Source organism: Pantherophis guttatus, chromosome 4 (assembly GCF_059756535.1).
Source record: "Pantherophis guttatus breed Tessera chromosome 4, ASM5975653v1, whole genome shotgun sequence".
Lineage (NCBI taxonomy): Eukaryota > Metazoa > Chordata > Lepidosauria > Squamata > Colubridae > Pantherophis > Pantherophis guttatus.
This window is the reverse complement of record NC_142066.1, coordinates 85,761,653-85,784,386: the sequence shown is the minus strand read 5'-3', so window position 1 is coordinate 85,784,386 and position 22,734 is coordinate 85,761,653. Positions and strand designations below refer to the sequence as shown.

At 35.8% G+C, this 22,734-nt stretch overlaps 1 protein-coding gene across 5 annotated transcripts in view; it reads right to left on the bottom strand.

Moving 5' to 3' along the window:
• The window catches only part of PDE1C (phosphodiesterase 1C), a 1,150,117-nt gene that overhangs the window by 159,881 nt on the left and 967,502 nt on the right, over positions 1-22,734 (bottom strand). For all 5 annotated transcript variants that reach the window (XM_060686088.2, XM_087894093.1, XM_060686092.2 and 2 more), the window contains 2 exons: positions 15,674-15,982; positions 11,983-12,042 (listed from right to left, as the gene is read on the bottom strand). In XM_060686088.2, the coding sequence (XP_060542071.1) occupies positions 11,983-12,042; positions 15,674-15,982 (369 nt within the window). The remainder of the gene's footprint in view (positions 1-11,982; positions 12,043-15,673; positions 15,983-22,734) is intronic.

The following is a 22,734-nucleotide window of genomic DNA, read 5'->3' as shown; positions in this document are numbered from 1 at the left end:
CTCTTTGCAGGCATATTGGACTTCATGGCATCTAGCTAACTAACCAAAAGAGATGTGGCTCATAGTCTTCAGATGTGTTTGTTTGTTTATTATATTTATATACCGCCCTTCTCCCGAAGGACTCGGGGTGGTGAACATCCAGCAGATAAAATACAGAAAATACAAAAATTAAAACAATATTAAAAACTAATTAAATTAATTTGGCTCTCAGTTAAAACACCCCCATATTAAAACCCATAATTTAGCAATTTAAAATTAAAGCAATTTAAAAAGTAGGGTCAGGTCAGCCCGGCTTGATGAAACAAAAACGTCTTTAAGGCATGGCGGAAAGTGCACAGATCCAGGATCCACCGTATCTCCAGGGGCAACTCGTTCCAGAGGGTAGGTACCCCCACAGAGAAGACTCTCCCCCTGGGGGCCACCAGCCGACATTGTTTGGCCGATGGCACTCTGAGGAGCCCCTCTCTGTGGGAGCATACTGGTCGGTGGGAGGCTACTGGCGGCAGAAGGTGGTCTCGTAATGTGCACATGAGAACACTTGTATTATCTGAGAAATTATTTCTAATGAACGTCTACATATATCAAAGGAATAGATTTCAAATTATTTAAAATATACAAATATTTTTTTTTAAATTTTTATTAATTTAAGAAACCACATAATACATTTATGCAAGTAAAACAATTTACAACAAACATCATCTTTATAACATCTACCTATAATATCTGAATTGTTACAATATCAATATCCTATATTCTTCAATATACAATATTTCTCTCACCTTATATAATGATATTATTTTATTGATATCTCGTGTCTCTTTCTTAAATTTCATTTGATTTAAAAATTTATTTTACTCTATTGATATCTTTTCTTTTATTCAATTTTTCTTTCTTTCTTCTTCTCTTTTTTTTCCACTTCCCTCTAACCATTTATACCATTTTTGCCAGACCAGATAATATTCAGATTCTTCTTTTCCTTGGATCTCCTTGGTAAGTTTATCCATCTCAGCGCATTCCATAATTTTGGATATTAATTTCTCTTGAGTCGGGACCTCTTCTTGTTTCCAATTTTGTGCGTATATAATTCTTGCTGCAGTCAAAATGTGTGTTATTAAATATATTATTTCTTTTTCATATTTGCTTGTAGGTATTCCTAATAAATAAGTTTCTGGCTTTAATGGCACCTTTTGAGTTATTATTTGTTCCAGTTGCATTTTTATATTGTTCCAGAATTTTTTAGCTTTGGGACATGACCACCATATATGATAGTATGTCCCTTTATGCGCTTTAAATTTCCAACAGAGTGGAGATGTGCCGGGAAACATTTTAGAAATTCGCGCCGGTGGTAGATGCCACCTATAGAACAATTTATAAGCATTTTCTTTGTATGGTACAGATAATGTTAATTTATTAATATTTTTCCACAAATTTTCCCACTTATTTAATTCTATTGCATACCCAAAGTTCGTCGCCCATGTGATCATATTCTCTTTAACTACTTCCTCTGCTAGTTTATATTCCAATAGAAAATTATAAATTTTGGTTATTAATTTCTCATTGGGGCCTAATAAAATTTTATCCAACTGATTTGGTTCCATTTGAATTCCAGTTTTTTCCATATCAGATTTATATCTGGATTTTAATTGCAAATATGACCACCACTCTATTTCCACATTTTGCATTCTCAATTCTTCTCTTGTTTTTAGTTTTCCTTCTTCATTTAAGATGTCCTTATATGTTTTTAATTTATTTGTATCTATTGTATTTGGATAAATATGTGCTTCCATTATGGAAGTCCACCTAGGAATCCTATCATAGTGATATTTTCTGATTTCATTCCATATTTTAAGCAAATTATCTCTTACAATATGTTTGCGAAATTGTTCTTGTTTTGTAATTTTCTCTCCCCAAAGATATGCATGCCAACCTCTTGTTAAGTCAAAACCTTCCAATATTAATGTTCTTATGTTTTTGAGTTCGATCCAATCTTTTATCCATATTAACGCTGAGGCTTTGTAATAACCCTGCCAATCAGGGAGTCCCATTCCCCCCCTCTCTCTTTTGTCTTGCAGATGTTTTAATTTGATTCTTGCTTTTTTTCCCTGCCAAATAAATTTTAATATCATTCTGTCTAAATCTTTAAAATATGTTCTTCCTGGGTTTACTGGTATTACCCTAAATAAGTATAACACTCTTGGCAGAATATTCATTTTAATGGTAGCGATTTTGCTTAAAAGAGACAATTGGAGTTTTGCCCATTTTTCCAAATCCTTTTCTATTTGTTTAGCCAATTTAATATAATTGTCTTCCTTCAAAGTTGATATTTTGTTTGTAATCCATATTCCTAAGTATTTAACTTTCTTTGCTATTTGTATCCCTAATATATTTTCCAATTCTTCTTTTTGATACTTGTTAAGATTCTTTGTTATAATTTTAGTTTTTTGTTTATTAATTTTCAATCCCGCTACTTCTCCATATTGTTGTACTTTTATCATTAATTTTGATCCAGATTGTATGGGTTTATCTAAAATGAATACTATATCATCCGTAAAGGCTTGCAGTTTATATTCTTGATTTTTTATTTTTAGTCCAGTTATTTCTGTATCTTTCCTGATTTCTTCTAGTAATATTTCCAATATTAATATAAACAATATAGGAGATAATGGGCATCCTTGTCTCACTCCTTTCTTTATATCAAATTGTTCAGTTGTATCTCCATTAATTTGTATTTTTGCTGTTTGGGTGTTGTATATCTTTTTAATCATTTTTATAAATCTTTCTCCAAATTTCATTTTTTCTAATTGTGCTAATAGAAATGTCCAGTTGAGATTATCAAACGCTTTTTGTGCATCTAGGAAAATTAGAGCTAACTGGTTTTCCAATCTTTGCTCATAGAATTCCAGAGTGTCAATAATTGTTCTTGTATTGTTATGAATTTGTCTTCCAGGAATAAAACCATTTTGATCAGGATGTGTATAGTATTTGACTAGGTTTTTCAATCTCTGTGTTATAATTGATGAGAATAGTTTATAATCTACATTGAGAAGAGAAATTGGTCTATAATTTTTAATTTCCGTGGGATCCGAATCTTGTTTTGGTATTAATGTGATTATTGTTTCATTCCATGACTTCGGAATTTCAGCTTCCATTAATGCATCATTGAAAACTTGTATTAATATATCATCTAATGGTTGTTGGAATGTCTTATAAAACTCTGCCGGTATACCGTCTGTTCCCGGTGTCTTGTTATTTTTTTGTTTCTTTCTCGCTTCTATTAATTCTAACATTGAGATTGGTCTGTTCAATAATTCTATATGTTCTTCTTCTAATTCTTGAATCTTTATTTTATTTAAATATTCTATGATATTTTCTTCTCTAATCTCTTCCTTTGCGTATAAGTTTTTGAAAAATTCCTTTGCAATTCATTTTTTGTCTTCAATATTCTGGTATAAACAACCATCTACATCTTTTAACTGTATTATAATATTCCTCTGTTTTTCTATTTTCAATTTATATGCTAACCACCATCCAGTTTTGTTTGCATGTTCAAATTGGTTTTGTTTAGCGATTTTTATTTTTCTTGCTATTTCTGTTGTTGTGATCAAATTTAATTTATGCCTTGTTAAATTTATTTTCTCCTTAATTTCTTGATTATATGGCTGTTTCTGTAGATCTAATTCATATTGATGTAATATTGTCTGTAAATTTTGTTTTATTTGTTGTTTGTTTTTATTTTTTTGTGCAGTATAGGCAATTGTTAAGCCTCTGATATATGCCTTGGTTGTGTCCCATAGATTTTGTAGGCTGGTGTGCTCTTTCACATTAATTTGTAGAAATATTTTCAATTCTTTTTGGATCATATCCACATATTGTTTGTCATTTATAATATCTCTATCCATCATCCATCTTTTACGCTTTTGGTGTCCCTTCCATGTTATTTCAATGGGGCTATGATCAGCCCATGTGTTTGTTGTAATTTCTATTTGTTTAATGTCTGCTATAAGCTCTGCCGTCATCCAAGCCATGTCAATTCTGGACCACGATTGATGTGGATTTGAATAGAATGTGTATTGTTGTTTATCATAATTGAGTTCCCTCCAAGCATCTTGTAATTGAAATTATTCTACTATATCATAAAATGTTTCTGGAAGTGTTTTTTTCCTGGATTTATTATGTTTACAACTCTTATAGTCCTTCTCTATGTTTACAATTGCATTAAAATCTCCAATTATGCATATGTTTTGGTATTCCAGTTCCTTAATTTTGTTGTGCATCTTTTTAAAATAATCAATTTGGGTTCCATTTGGTGCATAAAGTGATACTAGTAATATCTTCTTCTTTTCTGTTTCAATTTCAACCATCAGCATCCTACCCTCCTCATCTGCAAATAATTGCTTTGATTGTATATGATTCCGGATGTACATTGCTATACCTCTCTTTTTTTGTTCTGTTAGTGCCGTATAAAGTTTTCCTAATCTTTTGTTCTCTAATAAACTATGTTGTTGTTTTTTAATATGAACTTCTTGTAATATCTATCTTCAATTTTTGTAAATTTCTAAAAATACGTGATCTCTTTGATGGAATGTTTAGTCCATTTATGTTAATCGATATCAATTTTAAATCTTTCTCCATTTCAAATTTCTATTTTCTTGATGTTCTTATTTTCCTAGTGTTTTTTCCTGTAATTTGTATTTTATCCCTTGCTCCCTCTCTTTCCATTCTTTCTTTCTCCCCTCTTTTTCTTTCTTCTTGCTGTATTTTTCTCGGTTTGTCCTCCTGATTTGCAATTTCTTGCTGTGTTTCAGATTCTTGTTCTTCCTCAGGAAAAAAATTGCTATCAAAAAATTGCTGTGCTTTCTCTAGTGTATCAAGTTTATATTTTTTTATCTTGCCATGAAACAAGCAGTCCCTCTGGCGTTAACCACCGGAACATTATTTTATGTTTGTGTAATTCTGTTGTCAGAAAGTTATAATTTTTCCTCATTTCTCTTATTCTTCTTGGTATTTGTTTTAATGTAATTATTTCTTTTCCCTTATATATAATTGGTTTTTCTCTCATTTTTTTGTATATTTCCTCTTTCACCAACTTCCTTACAAATCTAATATGAACCTCTTTTGGTAACCTGTTTCTTCGGGCGTAATTTGTGAATATTCTATAAATTTCATCAATTTCCTTATTAATTTCTTCTTTATTCTTTAATGTTGCTTCAGTCAGAATTCCCACCATTACATCTCTCAAATCTTCCTCTCTGTTTTCCACTATATTTTGAAATCTTAGGTAAAATAACGCCTTTTCCATTTCTAAAAATGAAATCGAATCTTCCAGTTTTTTGTTTATTATTGTTTGAGCACATTCTGACTCTTCTATCTTTTTTTCTACTTTGCCCATCTTATCTTCAATATTTTGGATCCTTTGTTCATTTTTAGCAATATTTTGTTGAATTTTCTCCATCTTATTATCCATTTTTTTTAGATTATCCTTAATTTCACCTATGTCCATTTTCAAATCCTCATGGTTTTTCCTACTTTCTTGATGGTTATCAGCAATTGATTCCTGTGTTTTGTTCATACTCTCTTGTATCATTGATAATACTGAGTGAATGTTTTTGATGTTAATTGATTGAGGAGATTTCTCTTTTTCTGAAAGTAACATTGTGTCTATTGTTTTCTGTTGTGTTGATGACGTAATAGACATTGCTTGATTGGCTATTGCCTTTTTACCTGGTTTTGTCATTATTAATAAGCCAGTAGTTGTCGTCTTAATTTTCTAATAATAGTTCCCAAATTTTCACGCACTGTCTATAGTATATAGTAAGATTTTCCTTCTGATAATTACAGAAGCCAATATCACTTGTTTAGTTTTCAAATACAGTCAAATTTCAAACTATAATATCATTATATGAGGGATTAATTAAATTTAAATGAGGAGCAGGGATAAAATATGATATCTCAGCAAGTCATATTTCAGTTTCTAAATTAAATATTCTATTTAAATATATTATTAATTCTAATAAGTTCTATTAAATCTTTAGTTATATCTCTAATAAATTTTATCAATTTTAATAAATTTATTCTTATTTAAATCAATATATATCAATATTAATAATCAATTTTCAATTCATTCTTTTAACACCATATCAATTTTTAAATTAATATTAAATTGTGTCACATAAAAAACTATTAGAATAGGAAAACAAGATAAAACAGAAATAAGAAAAAACAGATATGCTATGTGTTATATTATTATATCTATTCAAAACTTATATATTCCAACTTTTCTTACTTATATTAGAAAGTATATATTTAACATTTAAACTTAAGTAATCCTAAACCTTATACTATTTGGGCTATAATATTATATACTATATTCTATATTAAAACATTAAGTATTACATAAATAAACAAATAAATAGATAAAAGTACTTAAAAGTACTTAAAATATTATTAAAATAATTCAATTAAAATAATTCAAATAAATTAAGTCTCTCAAACAATAAAATAAATTTCTTTCATTGTATTAGGTTCCAGAATTGAAGTCTTTGCAATCCTCACTTGGTTTTGTGTCTTTTCAGTCGTCTAGTTTGTAATTGTTTCCAAAGTCCTTCAATTTGCCTTCTAAAAATATTTTAAACACCTCTTCCAGAGCCTCAAATGTTTTTTATTTATTTGCAAGTTAATACTCTAATATAGTTACAGTATCTGTTCACTGAAGCTCTGCCACCATTACGAAGTTTTTAAATCCCTCACAGTCACTCCTGAAACTAGATACTGTTTCTTCTTTGTCTCTTCTTTATTGTCTCTGCACCACCTCCGTTTCTTTTTTTAAAATAAGTCCAACACTTGGATCTGTATTCCTTTCCCCAAATGAATAATCTTTGTCTATTTCCCAATTTCTGTCTGGTAAATCTATAACTATGTGTTTTATTTCCAATCCACACCTCTCCGTTGCGTTTCCTCAAAATCGCCTCAGTTCCGTTGCCTGTCAGTTTCGCCCCCTCACACTTCAATTAGCCTCTTTAACTCACTCTGTTATACTTTCACTCCGTTTCTTCTTAACAATTCTGCTTTGCCGATCAGTTTCTCTTTTAGTATGTATCCGTTGTTTTAAATATTTAAAATGTTTCAGAATAAGAGTAATTAGTTATTCTTATTGATGCTGTTTGCTCGATCCTCGCTTCCCTTTTTTTTAAAGCAACCGTCAGCGTTCTGGCCAACTGACAAGAGGTTGGTTTTTTTCCGGGCTGAATTAAGGGACTTTCCTTGAACCTTCGGGGCAATTTTTGATACTCCCGAGGTCCTCAGGATTTTCCCTTTTATCTATTGACCTCTTCGTGGTCAATAGAGCTAAAAAATTCAGCTTTCAGACCGAAAATTGGGACCTAGGAACGGAGCACTGCCCCCTCGGTTCCTATCACGCTGACGTCACCCCTGATGGCCCTAAAATATACAAATATTATTATTCTTAGCTTAATCTCTAGTCATCTATTATTGGCTGTCAATTCCACAGTAGCAAAAAAAGTGACATATTTAATGTATAATTAAATATGTCACTTTTAAATTAAATAAGGGACTTTGCAAACCATGTCTGAATGAAGCAGAGAACTGGGAGAAGCCGAATGTTGAGGGGAGACATCAACTGCCACTCAGTCGGATGCCTGTTTCGTACACCCCATCGGAGAGGATAAGGTAACCCTGGAGAATCCTGAAAAGCCCCACTGGTCAATTGGCATTGGGAAGAAAAAGATAGCTGGGATGAGAGAACCAGAGGAGTCACCCTCAGCCGTGGCAACCGAAAACCGGGACTAGAAGCCCTTGCTGACCAGGGGGGACTAACCAAAGCACCACTGAGGGAGGATTATCTGAAGAGACATATAACCCAATTGGTGATGGAAACTTTGGAAAATCTCAACATCCGAGGGGAGTCAGAACAACAACCAAAGAGCGCTGAAAGGGCAGCAGTCGCGGATGATGCCATGGGAGGCACCCCCTTTCTGGAGCATGCCTATCAAGTAGACGGCACAGCAGCAGTGGGAGAAGACCCAGCAAACCCTTCCACCCAGGCAGCATGCACACCGGCGCCCATTCCCAACCAGCCCCAAGTCCCGCAACTGGAAAGAGAAACTCCCTCCCTTGGGGTGAAGTTTGATGGGAATCTGCAGCAATTAGGATTCTTTGTGGCACACGTGCTCACCTACATGCAAGAATATAGGTGTGATTTCCAAACCCAAGGATCCCAAGTGTGAGTTGTGACCCTAGCCCTAGAGAGTGCCGCTGCCAGATGGATGGTGACCCTGCATAATGCTGATGCACCAGAACTGTGGAATTTCGACCATTTCATGATGGCCCTGCAACGATGGTTTGAGGACCCACTAGCAGATCGCAAAGCATGTGACCACATTAAGGTGGTGAGACAGGGGTGATGGCCAGTAGCAGAGTATACTAAAGAATTCCGGGACCTGGCCAGAAAATATTTTGGTGAGTTGTTTCAAGGACAGGCTGAGTGATGATCTATAAAATGCCTGCGTGGCCTGAGGTGCACCGAACCACCTACATGAGTGATACATCACCGCCGAAGAAGCTGAGATCAATATAGCCAGAAACCAGTACCAAGTGGAGTGAGCACGGAAGAAATCCCCACCACAATGGAAGCAAGAGCCCCTCAAACCACAAACCGCATTCTCTCCGAAATCCTCAGCCTATTTCAAATATGGAAAAGAGGGGCACCGAGCTGCAGAGTGTTGTTTGCAAACACCCGCCTGGAACCACCCACCGGGGGAGAACCCTGAAAAACCGGGCTGGCGTGGGTAGGAGGCTGCCCTGAGGAGGAGGGAGACCATAGAATTTCCATCCCCCCCATTTTGGGGAGGAAACCCTGGCATCTCAGCAGGAGGAATCACATTCATTCAGAAGCGATCCAGAAGATGAATCACTGGTAAGCAAACCAATTAAACCGCTTACCCTCCCCTTAAGACTATTTATCCCAAACCAGGACAGGGAGATAAATATCTCTGCTCTAGTGGACTCAGGGTGCACCCGTTGTTTGATCAGCCCAACCTTGTAGGGAAGATGGGGGTTAACATAAGAAAGCTGAAACACCCCATTGCCTTCTGCCAACTACATGGGTCAATAGCAGGAGGGGAACCAGCTTCTTTTGCCACTGAACCTCTACATATAGGCATCAGAAGCCACAAGGAAATGCTTACATTTATAGTGGCACCTGGCATGGAATGGCCGTTAGTTCTGGGCCTTGCATGGCTGAAAAAATGGAACCCCAAAATCAATTGGAAACAAGGCATCATAAAATTTCAGATGCATGTGACTTTTGCTGGGAATCCACATAAAGGAACTGAGGGGGCAGAGAACCAAGAAACAGTCATGCCTGGTCGTGCCATGCAAACTGAGGGCATACCTATAGAATACAAGGATTTGGCTGAAGTTTTTAGCGAAAAAGCCTCAGATGAGCTCCCTCCCCACCACGCCACCAACTGTGTGATAGAAATCTTACCAGGTGCTAAACTCCCTAAACCCAAGATGTACAGCATGTCACTGAGGGAGTTGTAAGAGCTGAGAACATTTATTGAGAAAAACCTAGCAAGGGGTTATACTTAATGGTAACATGCTATGATTCCAAATTAGCTGGACATTTTGGGTTTGTGAAAACTTTACACCTAGTTAAAAGACAATTTTGGTGGCCATCACTAAAAAAGGACATAGAAAGCTATGTAGCTAACTGCCCCATTTGTGCAGCAGCAAAAAGAGTCAGGGGAAAACCCCAGGACTATTGCAGAAGGTAGCTGAGCCTTCAGCGCCATGGAGAGATATTGCTATGGATTTCATTGTAGAATTGCCAAGCAGTGAGGGAAATGCTGTTATTTGGATTGTGACAGACCTGTTTTCAAAACAGGCATATTTTATACCTTGCCAAACAATCCCAACTGCTAAAAGTTTAGCCAAATTATTCCTAATACACATTTATCAACTTCATGGAGCTCCACAAAGGATCATCTCTGACAGAGGGGTTCAATTCACCTCCAAATTTTGGAAGGCATTTTTGGATTTACTTGGTACTGGCCAGGGATTGAGCTCCTCACACCACCCATCTACTAATGGAAATTCTGAAATTTTGAACTAGAACAATATCTAAGATGTTTTATTAATTTTCAGCAGGATAACTGGATCGAACTTTTGCCTTTTGCTGAAGTTGCGTTTAATAATGCTGTACATTCAAGCACTGGTTTTACCTCTTTTAGAGTAGTGACAGGCCAGGATTTCAGTCCCATGCCTGAACTACCCACAGAAGAACCCACCATCTCCTCACTTAAGGAGGTTAAGGATAATTTGCAAAACACATGGCCAGTGGTTAGATTAGCCTTAAAGGAAGCTAGAGAGGCTTTTAAAATTCAAGCTGACAAGAAAAGGATGGAACCCAAACCTTTAAATGTTGGAGACAGAGTATACTTATCTACAAAACTCCTGAAATCATTACAACCATCGAAGAAACTAGGGCCAAAGTTCATTGGACCTTTCCCCATCACTAGAGTCATCAATCCAGTAGCAGTTGAACTATTCCTTCCAAAGACACTCAGGCAAGTCCACCCAGTATTCCATATTAGTTTACTCAAGTGAGAAGTAATCTCATCCCTCAGACCACCTGCATCTACACCACCTGTTCCCATCATGATTGAAGGTGAACAACACTTTGAAATCAAGGAAATCCTTGACTCTAGGACGCACAAAGGGAAAATCCAATACTTAGTCACTTGGAAACATTTATCATCAGCACACAACGAATGGGTCACTAAACACCATGTTAGGGCCCCAACCTTACTGAGAAAATTTCACTCCCAATACCCTAACAAATTTTGTTAATATGCTACCATGAAATTTTGTTTTTTTGTATTTGTAAAAACAAATATTTATTTTTTTTACAGGTGGACCCTTTCATTTTCTAAGGAGGGTAGCATGTCAGATCCCTAAGAGTGATACTGCCAATCAATTGGGAGAAGGGGAGGCTTTGTTTCGATTTACTAGCATTGCCTGTGTCAACAGATATTTTACAACCTACAGTATATCCTAGCGCCAAAGAACCCCGAGATCCTCTTATCATGGAGGAATGATAGCCATGTGGGTTGTTTCACTTTAAAGGATAATGGTGTGAATACATGTTTGTTCGGGTTCTCAGGGAAACTAGTAAAGAAAACATCTTCATACTTGTGTATTGGCTTAAATCTGCATTCTGACTTAAAGGGAGGGGTCTCTACTGCTTTAATCCTACTTGTCTTGCCTATGGGTATTCAGATCTTGCTTTAACTTGATTGCTATCACTTCTGCTTAATAAAAGGATCCTTTTGAACGACCACATTTCAAGAGTCTTTACTTTCTTAAGTTGAAAGGAGAAGCAATCCTTACAGACACCTTCCCACCAAAAGTGGTACCTATTTATCTACTCACATTTACCTGTTTGCAAACTGCTAGGTTGGCAGGAGCTGGGGCAAGATCAAGAGTTCACCCTATTGCATGGTGCTTGTGTCTCAAATCTGGACTGATGGCTTTCCAGCCAACAAGGCCAGCATCTTTAGTGAGCCACTAAACCATGCCATTACATAATGTATATGTAAATATATATTAATATACATGGGAAACAGTTGTTGTACATGAAAGAATTACAATACTTAATAAATAATCATAAAATGAGTAATAACTAACTTGAACATTGCATAGAAGTTTACTGGCAAATGTTGAAATTGTTCATGTCCTTTTTGTAGTTTATGGAAGAATTAATATTCAACCAAAATGTACAAAAAAGGTAGTTTTATTTTCATATAATTTATGTAGCTCTAATGAAAAAGTGTTCTTTGGCTTTGCTATAAAAATGCCTCTGTGCATTTTATTGCTGATCCAAACCAGTTCATAAGTCAATAAGATTACCTGCTTGGTCCACATACATTGAGGAAGAAATAGAAGCAAATATTTGTTACTTACCCTCCTTTGTCTCATTTCCCTGGTCCTTCTCTGACCTCTTACTATCATCCTTTAATTCACCTGGAAGTTAGAAATCATATGAAGGAGAATGTTAAGTGATATAAAATGTCTCTCAACCAACTTAAATAAAAGCATACAGCAGAGTAAATGAAGTATATATAATTGTTTTGTTACTGGTGTGAACAAACCTATATACACACTGATGTACACACACTGGTGTTACTGGTGGACACATACACCTACATACACACATATACATACATGCGCACAAATGTAGCATCACTCATTCTGAGGCTTAATTCACAAATTGAGGCAAGAGAAAGCAATCTATTTGCTTGCAATTTTCAATCCTATCTGTCAACCCAAAATTTTGATAACATGTTTTTTCTGCTACTCATATATATTGATAGCAATACAATGATACACAGAATATAAACATAGACATGTACACACATGGACAATTGACAAAGAGAGAAAGAGATAGTGGGGACAATATACCTAAAAGGATTATTGATTTTAAGAAATACTGTGGCAGCTGCAAAATTACTTTCAGTATTTTTGAGGTGATAACAATGACTTCCATTAAAAGTCACAGATATGCTCTGCTAGAAACTAATATTCTCATATTGAGTTGTTTATGTAATATTGTTAAATGGCCAGCATCTATTGGTTATACAATATTAAGTGATCCCTTACTGATTAGGGCAGCCCATATGATTATGGCTGCAAATAAAATAAAATAACCAATGAAATAAGTAAGCATGCAAGGAAATTCTGCTTCCTCTGTAAAAAAGAACAATGTTCAGCACACCCTGAATGATAACAGTGTTACTAGTATCGAAGTGAGAAAGTATCCTGTCTCAGTTCTCTAAATTATTCAAGTTATGCCATTATGTCAAATCCGTGTATCTGCCATTCTTCGGTGGAAGCAGGGCCGGATTTTCCTATAGGCTAACTAGGCTTCAGCCTAGGGCCTCAAGATCAAGAGGGGGCCTCAAGATCAAGAGGGGCCTACATTCAAATTGTTAGCAAAATTAAAATTACACTTGCACTATAGGTGAAAGGGCCTCATAAGTGGAATAGCCTAGGGCCTCTTTTCATCTAAATCCGGCCCTGGGTGGAAGAAGCGTGGGGGATTGGGATTGGGATTTATCACATTTAGTTCTCTTTCCTATGTATCCTAAGTATCCTATTTTTTGCTGGGTCTTTTTGTATAACCTTTAACCTGACTTATAACTGTTGCCTGGCTCCTAAAATTCCTGGAGAATTCTCATCTCTTGGGGAATGAGAGGGGAGGGAGGGCCATGTGGATTGCAATGCCGGAGGATGCCCTGAGAAGCTCTCCTTATCTGGTACAATAACATCTTCACACTTGCAGATTTGTGGGAATCCACATCGGACAGTGGGGAGGGGTTCCTAATTTTCTTTATCCTGGATTGTATGCCCTGAGGGACACTGGAGCCTGCTTTGAATCTTGACTTGCTTTCATCCCTTTTCAATAAAAGGTTCCTTTTAAAATGCAAAGTCTTCAAGAGTCTATACTTTCTTGTAGGGGGGAGAGGCTGGTCCTTACATAAAGCAGGCTCTGCAGTAGTGGTCAACCCAGAGAGGAATTTTTCTCTCTCTTAATTTTTACTCTACCAAGGGGACCTTGCAACAATATCTGAACAAAGCAGTGAGCAAAGGGAAGTAGAATGCTGGGGAGAAACCTCGACAACTACCCAGCCAGACACTGGCTCCATCAAAGCTATCCTCGAAAGCTCCACGAAGCCCCGATGGTCAATCAGCATAGGAAAGAGCTGGGATGGAAGAGCCAAAGGGATGACCCTTACTCATGGTAGCCATAAGCCCAGGGATCAAGGAACCACTGGCAGATGATCAATTGAAGCGGTACATCAACCATCTTGTGATGGAAGCCCTGGAAAATTTCAACATTCGAGGCAAACCTGGTTGCCAACGAAGGAGAGTGGGTGGACCAGCAACCAAGGAAGCTCGAGCCATCACCCTTGACCCAACCACAGCTGACCAAGCAGCAAACCAAGCCAGCAGAGCAGCAGCTGCACCAGATATTCAATCTTCTGCCGTTCCAGCCCAGGTGATCATCCCTGGCCAACCCAGGGGCCCACAGCGAGAGAAGAAGCCTCCCCTTGGGGGTAAAATTCTATGGAGAATTTTACTGCCTGCATGAATGGTACCTGGTGGCAGAGGAGGCAGAGATTGACATGACCTGAAACAAGTACCACACTGGCAGGGCGTGGAGAAGATCCCCACCCCAAGGGAAGTGAGAGCCATCCAAACTCCAAACCGCCATAACACCAAGGCCATCAGGTTGCTTTAAGTGTGGGAAGGAGGGGCACCGCACAGCAGAGTGCCATTTGAAAACCCCCACCAGAAAGCCTGATCGCACGTCAGGGGGAAGCCTCCAAAAAGCACCCCCTGAGGAAAAGAAACTGCGCTGAGAAGCTGAGAGGTTGTGGAGTTCCATTCCCCTCCAAAATCAGAGGAAGGATCTCTGGCACCCCGAGAGGACCTGAGCCAGTCTGAAAGTGATCCGGAAGACGGCCCACTGGTAAGTGACCCAATCGAACTGCTCACCCTATCCCTAAGACTTTTTATCCCCAGCTGAAGGAAAGGGGAGGAAGTAGCAGCATTGCTAGACTCAGGGTGCAACTGATGCCTAACCAACCCTGGTAGGGAGATTGGGAATTTATCTAAGGGAAATAAAAACCCCCATCACTTTTTGCCATCTAGATAGGACTGTAGCAGGGGGAAGCCAGCCATTTTTGCCACAGAACCATTACAAATGAAGCTGGGGATCTTAGTGAGACCCTCACATTCATATTAGCCCCAGGAATGGAATGGCCACTAGTCCTAGGGCTCACTTGGTTACAGAAGTGGAACCCTAAAATAAATTGGAAGAGAGGAACCATAAAATTCCAGGGACATGTAACCTTTGCAAACATCCCAGAGGAAAAAGAGGAAGGAAAGCCAAACAGGGAAACAGCAATGACTGGCCACCCTGCTGAGTCCACTACCCTATTTTACCCAAAATAAGACATCCCCTGATAAAAAGCCCAATAAGCTTTTGAGCACATGACAATAAGGTCAAGCGCTTATTTTAGGGTTCCAAAAAAATATAAGACAGGAAATTATTTTCAGGGAAACATGGTGTGTCTATCTATCTATCTATCTATCTATCTATCTATCTATCTATCTATCTATCTATCTACCTACCTACCTACCTACCTACCTACCTACCTACCTATCTATCTATCTATCTATATGATATTTACATATGATAAATATATATGATATTTATATTATACATTGTTATACAATGAAAGACACTGATGTTACCACATTCTTCTTGTCTGCTACCCATAGAATTGTTGCATCTATTTCTTGAATTCCCAGTTGTAGTTCAAAAAGTTCTAGAGGGCACTATGTTGGGGTTCTCCATTAAAATTTTGCTTTTCTAAAACTGCTAAAATCGGTAATTCAATTTATAAGGTAATAGCATACTATCAATAATATCAATAGTATTAATATATTTAATCACTACAGTAGTATGTTACTTTAAAGTTAACACAAATATCCAGCTAAGTGATTTATCTATCAGTCTTAGAGCACTTAAGTGAGAAGTGAATTTGCCAGTAAATTCGCAGTTCCATGAAAGGACAGATGCACTTACCATTCTGTACATGCTGTTTTGACTCTCCTCCTGTTGGTTTTGACTCTGCCCCTTTTTCCATCTCAGTTACATTTTTTCCTTGAGAAGTTCCATGTTTGTTACCACCAGTTGGGTGACCATTTATGTTACTTTTATTAATTTCGGTGCTTTTACCATCTCCCGAGAAACCCTCTTTATTCCCTTGTTTACTTTTCTCTGACTTGGTGGTAATGTTACCCTCAGCTGCCTTTTTTCCTTCATTTCCTTCTGTTTTCTTGTCATCTGTACCCTGTTGAGAATTCTCCTCTGCTTCTTTCTTTGCTTTTTCTTCTGCATCCTCAGCAAAAATAAAAGACAAAACAATGGGGAGGGGGGAGGGGAGCATAAAAATCATTAATGGAATTATCAAAATGTTAAATATCCATTGTTTTTAGTTTCTGGAAATGACACAAAGCCTAAAAAAATTAAGAAATGCTACTTTCATTTAGCTGAAGTCTACTGCTTGCTTTCTTAAAACTAAGTTGGCATGTCCTATTTTTGCTCATCATAAATGAAGGTATATGAACTATTAATCATCACAGTTACATTTTGCATGCCATTCATCTCTTTGCAATATGTATAAGCAACTTAGACATATATAATTTAGGAGGGATATATATCAGTTTTAGTTATTTATGAAAAATAAGTGAAGCTTCTACATCTAGTGGTTGAATATTAGATGTTGAAGAAATAAGCCAGGAAGAACTATTGCAGACATTTATCTATCCAGGAAACTAACCATAATTAAAACTAACAAAACCAAAATAATTCAAATAAAAATAAATGGAATAACATGAATGCAATTCTGTCAAAGTCCTCAAGAGTCCTACAGCCATGTAGCTGGGATCATCTAATATTTTATTAGATGCCTAATGCCTGAAGCAGTGGTGAAATCTGAACTGGTTTACTTCCAGTTTGCTGGCTGCACATGCACGCTGCATGCGTGCATGCGCAGTGCCCACCACACACACCAAATGCGAGGTGTGCGCACATGCACAGTGCACACCAAGAGTAGAAAGGTAATCTGCATATAGCCTTCCAAATTTACAAGGTCAGTAAAATGAGGACCCAGATTATTCAATATGCTGGCTCTGTAAACCACTTAGAGAGGGCTTTAAAGCATTGTGAAGTGGTATATAAATCTAAGTGCAGAATGCTGTTCCATAAGGAAGATGCTGCAACAGGGAAATTATATCAGCTGGAACCCATTAGATGATACTGCTTCAAGAAAGAGACCAGATCATGTCCATCCTCCAACCTCCTTTCCTTCCGTCGCGAGCTGAAGACGTGGCTCTTTTGTAAGCCACCTTGAATCCCTCGGGAGAAAGGCGGCATATAAATCGCAATAATAAATAAATAAATAAATAAATAAATAAATAAATAAATAAATAAATAAATAAATAAATAAATCCTGTCAGATGCATGTGATAATTGGAGATAGAAAGTACCATAAGTAATCTGGTTCTATACTTCATAGGGAAAACCAGTACCTGAAATTGTACTGGGAGAAGCACAGGGTGCCAGTGTAGTCATGGAGCAAAGATGTTACAGGGGAATACCACAGTATCCCATCCCTTTCCCAAATAAACATGGAAAGGACTGCAATTATAATAAATCATTGATTCAATGTCCAGGAATTTGCTTATAAAAATAAATTTAAAAATAAAAACAAACATTTTAATAGAAAAATATTACAGTATGCCTCATTTTCATTGGTGAATTGTTAAGATTCCATTGTTAAGATTCAGAATGACATTGTATTTGTAATTAATCTGGATTAAATATTGCATCCTCAACTCAATTGCCAAAAGAGATAATGCCCATAAATGCTGAGATCTTAATAATAATAAATAATAAATGCTAAGATCCTGAGGATCCAAACCTTAAAATTAAGGTGAAATAAAAATTAAGGTGAAACAACATCAAAAGTAAGAAGCTGGAATTTAAAAAGCTTTGGGGAATTATAAAAAGTTTTGTTGGAAATCCCAAACTATACAAAACAAAACAGGCGAGCGAAAAGCAGTGGGAAGCAGGCTGCTGTTGATTTCAAAATAAGATAGGCAAGTGAAAAGCAATGGGAAGCAGGTTGCTGCTGATTTTGTCTGCTGCTACCTTTTAAACTGACGCTGCTGCTACCTTCAAAACCACTCTTTCATTACTGGGTTTTTTTTTCTGTTTTAAAAAACAAACTTTATTAGATTTAAAAAATAATAAAATTGTATAAAACATTCACAACCTTAAAATACAATCAACAGTATCAACAAACAACAAACAAACTAAGTATATATAATGTATATAAGTATAAATATATACAAAAACTTATTTCCTTTTTTTCCTTAATGATGGTGTATAATTATTACTTTTAATTTCTTACTAAATTTTGACTTTACCTTCTTTTCCATTGATTTATCCACTCATACCAACTGTCCCATATCTTAAAATACTGTGAGTCTTCCTTATCTTTCAATTTCAATGTTAGTCTATCTATTTCTGCACATGTATGAATTTTTTGAATTATTTGCTGCTCCACTGGCAATTGATCTGTTTTCCAGACTTGTGCTAGAGCTAACCTGTTTTAACTAAAATTAACTGATTATTGATTATTGATTTATTGTTTAATATAATTAATTGATAATGATTGCTTACTTTAGCATTAATTGTCTAGCTGATTGATTGTCTAGTAGATTACTATTTTAGATTAATTGTTTAGAGTGACTTTATTTGCTGATTCATTGTGTAAGTGATTAATTAATTACTGTTATTAATGCAGCTTTAATTAGCTAATTGCCTATCGTATTTAATAGTTATTGTTATTGCTTACCAGCAAATAAGAGATTAAGTAATCCATACCAAAAAATAACAGATTGTACATCAACAAAACAAATCCACCATGCCAAGCAAAAACTCCAAAAAAGCCACTACCAACGCCCCCTAAAAAAACATATCTCTACTAACAACCTAGACAATTCTAGTACATGCTTTAAGTGTTCTGCAACTATCAATAATAATGAAGATATCATTAAATGCCATACATGTGACAATTACGCCCACCACACCTGCTTAAAATTAACCAAACAAATAGCAAATCTCATACAAGCATCAGACATTTCCTTGTCTATGTCCATCATGTTTACCTAAGCTAGACAATTAAAATGGCAACCAAAATGTCCCTTCTACATCCATTGACTCCATGGATGCACACTTAGTAACACATTTAGAAACTAATTTACAAGCAAGTTTACAAGCAAGTATACAAGCATGTCTAACATCTCTTGAAAAAAAAATAGAACAGATAAATAAATACCTAAATACTCAAAATACTACCTCAATTCAACAACCACTACCACAACCAAAACCTCAACCACAACCACAAGTAACCATCAATCCAGCAAATAATACCAACCCACCAAATAATATATCCTTACTTATTAAAGATGCCACTGAACAGAAACATCTAAATGCTATTTTATTTGGCCTGAATGACAACAACGAATTTAATGATATCACTAAGGTTTGCAACATTATAAGAAACTCCCATAAATCAAACATCTTCCCTGATGACATTATCGAAATTTCAAGGCCCTTAGTTCAAGTACAACAATGGCTCGGTGGCTCCATGATTTTGCAGAATTGTTTGCAAAAATGTGTCCATCAAATGCATATTCATCCATACGATAAATTCCATCACCAAAACCAACATCAACAAACTTTGCTCGCGTCCTGACTTATCCATATTGCAAAGAATCCGTTCCCGTGAATTCTGACCAGAACTTTAAAAATGTCAATACCAAGGAGATACTTTGCCATCAATTACCATGCCAACTGTATCGAAAGAAAGTCCCACAACCCACATCCTAACACCGAATCCTCCTCCATCCAACACCCTAACATCCAAAACTAGGCACGCACGCCCCTAAATTCCTCTACAACAACTACTACTGACCTTAAATGCAAGCTACTTAATGCAAGAAGCCTCATAAATAAAATACCTGAATTTCTCTTCTTACTAAATATGCTATATTCGACATTATATTTGTCTGTGAAATGGGGCTGAATATATCCCTCCCTGACTCCATTACCACAGTAAGAGACTATCGTGTTTACCAATCTGATTGTGAAATCCATAGAGGAGATGGTGGTGCTATTTTCTACAAAAAGTCCTTACATCTAAAAAATATTCAAGTTGTATAGAATGTTTTCGGGAATGTCTTTCTTGGTTTTTTGTAGATTTATAATCTAACTCATTATCAACAATTGCATTAAAATCTCCAATTATGCAAATATCTTCATATTCATATTCTAATATTTTCCAGTGTAATTTTGCATACAATTCTTCTTGATTTTCATTTGGAGCATATATACCCACAAGTAATATTTTTTTATAGTTCATTACAATTTCTACCATTAATACTCTTTCTTCCTCATCCTCATATATTTGTTTGGATTATATTGTCTGTTTGATGTAAAATGCTACTCCTCTTTTGCTTTGACTAGCCAAAGTTGTATACAATGTCCGTAGTTTTATTCGCTCCAAAAAAAATTTGTGTTGTTTTCTAATATGCACTTCTTGTAAACATATAATTTCTAATTTTAACTTCTCTAATTTACTGAATATTTTTCTTCTCTTTATTGCCAAGTTTAATCCATTTATATTCAATGATATTATTTTAATTTCTTTTTCCATTTCTTATTTATTTATTTGCTTTGTTGATCTAGTCATTCTTATCTCCCTTAGTTCCTTAACTTCTTTCGCCCTTGCTCCTTCTCTTAACACTCTCTCTTCTTGTTCTTTCATTGTCTCTCTTGGCTGTTCTTTCTTCTCCTCCTGTTGTTCATCCCCTTTTTCTTCCCTCAACCTTCCTTCCTCTTGGACGTCTATGTATTGTTTATAAAATAACTCTGCTTTCTCTACTGAATCTACTCTGTATCTTTGTTCTTCCCAGTTCACCAACATTCCTTCTGGAATCAACCATCTAAAATTTATTCCTCTCTTTATCAAACATTTCATGAGAAATTGATATTCTTTTCTCAAATCTCTCACTCTACTTGGAATTTGTTTCAGTGCCACTACTTGTCTCCCTTTATGCTTTATCGTTATGTTTCTCATCAATTGCAATATCTCTGTTCTCAGTGTTTTCTTGGTGAATCTGACATGAATTTGTACTCTGCACTCTGTATATCTCGTCAATTCCACTTAATATCCCTTCCTTACTTTCTCCTATTGCTTCTGCTAGTATCTCTGCAATTTTCTCTGCTAAATTTTCTCCCTTTTCTTCTTCAATGTTTTGTAATCTTAAATAAAAATCAGCTTTATCCATTTCCAGGGTTATAATTGTTTTTTCCTGATTTTTATCAGTAACTGTAAGTCTATAGTCCATCTCTTCAACTTTTTTCTCTGTTGCTTCTGCTTTTTCTTCCATTTGCTGCAATCGTTGCTCATTTTTCCCTATCATTTCTTTAACATTCTATACAATGGTAGATGAATTAAGTTTACAGGATGCTTGGAGGGAAAAAAATTTAAAGGAAAAACAATATACATTCTACTCAAACAGGCATATGTCATGGTCAAGAATAGATATGGTGTGGATGTCCATAGACTTAATATCCAAGATAGACAAGATTGATATAGAAGCAAATATATGGGCAGACCACAATCCAATAATGATGACATGGAAAGGACAAAGAAAAAGAATGAGATGGACATTAAATCAAAGCCTATTAAATGAGAAAGATTTTACACAATATATGGAAAAAGAATTGACTTTTTTCTTCAAAGAAAATAGAAAAGAAGATACATCACTGCAAAATGTATGGGACACTAGCAAAGCATATATAAGGGATTTGGCAATGACATATGCAGAAAAAACAAACAAACAGGACAGACAAACTCAAAAAAAGTTGGAGCAGGAATATAAGAAGTTAGAGAAGGAATTGCAAAAAAATCCACAAGGACAAAAAAACTAAAAACCTAATAGAATTGGGGAGACATAAATTGAATTTAATAGAAAATGAAGAATTGGCAAGGAAAATAAAAGCATCAAAGCAAAACTTTTTTGAAAATGCAAATAAACCAGGAAGGTGGCTGGCATACAAGATGAAGAAGGAAAAAGAAAGGAAACTGATAACTCAATTACTAGATCAAGGGGGGAAAGATATGTTATCGAAATGAAGAAAAGAAAATAATTGAGAAATAATAATAATAATAATAATATAATAATAATATAATAATAATAATAATAATAATAATAATAATAATAATAATAATAATAAAAAAAGAAATTATATCAACAAGAGCAGATTCCAGAAGAAAAGATAGAACAATACTTGGAAAAGGTAATGACCCCTAAAATACCAGAACAATTTAAAAAAGCATTAGAAGAAAGAATAACAATGATGGAATTGATGGAGGGAATTAAAAGGCAGAAGAATGGAAAAACCCCAGGATCAGATGGGCTACCAGCAGAAGTATATAAAAAGTTGCAAAATGTACTAAGTAATATATTGTTACAAGTATGTAATGATTTATTAATAGAAGCCAAGGCACTGAACTCATGGATGGAGGCATATATAACTCTTATACCAAAAGAAGAAATAGATTTACAACAAATAATTATAGACCAATTTCACTATTAAATGCAGATTATAAAATATTTGCATCAATTATGGCAGAAAGATGGAAGAGGCTGTTAAATGAATTTATGCACCCAGACCAAAATGGTTTTTTGCCTAAAAGACAAATTAGAGACAATATAAGAATTATTTTGAATACATTGGAATATTATGAGGCACATTCAGAGAAACAAATGGCATTGTTTGTCTGGGAGGAGTTTGATCCTGTGGCTCCCGAGGATGTGGACAGGGTTCTGGGTAGGATTAGTGCCGCCACATGTTTATTGGACCCGTGTCCCTCCTGGTTGGTACTGGCCTCCCGGGAGGTTACACGAGGCTGGCTCCAGGGGATTATAACTGCTTCTCTGAGTGAGGGTGCCTTTCCCGCTGCCTTGAAAGAGGCAGTGGTGAGGCCCCTCCTCAAGAAGCCTTCC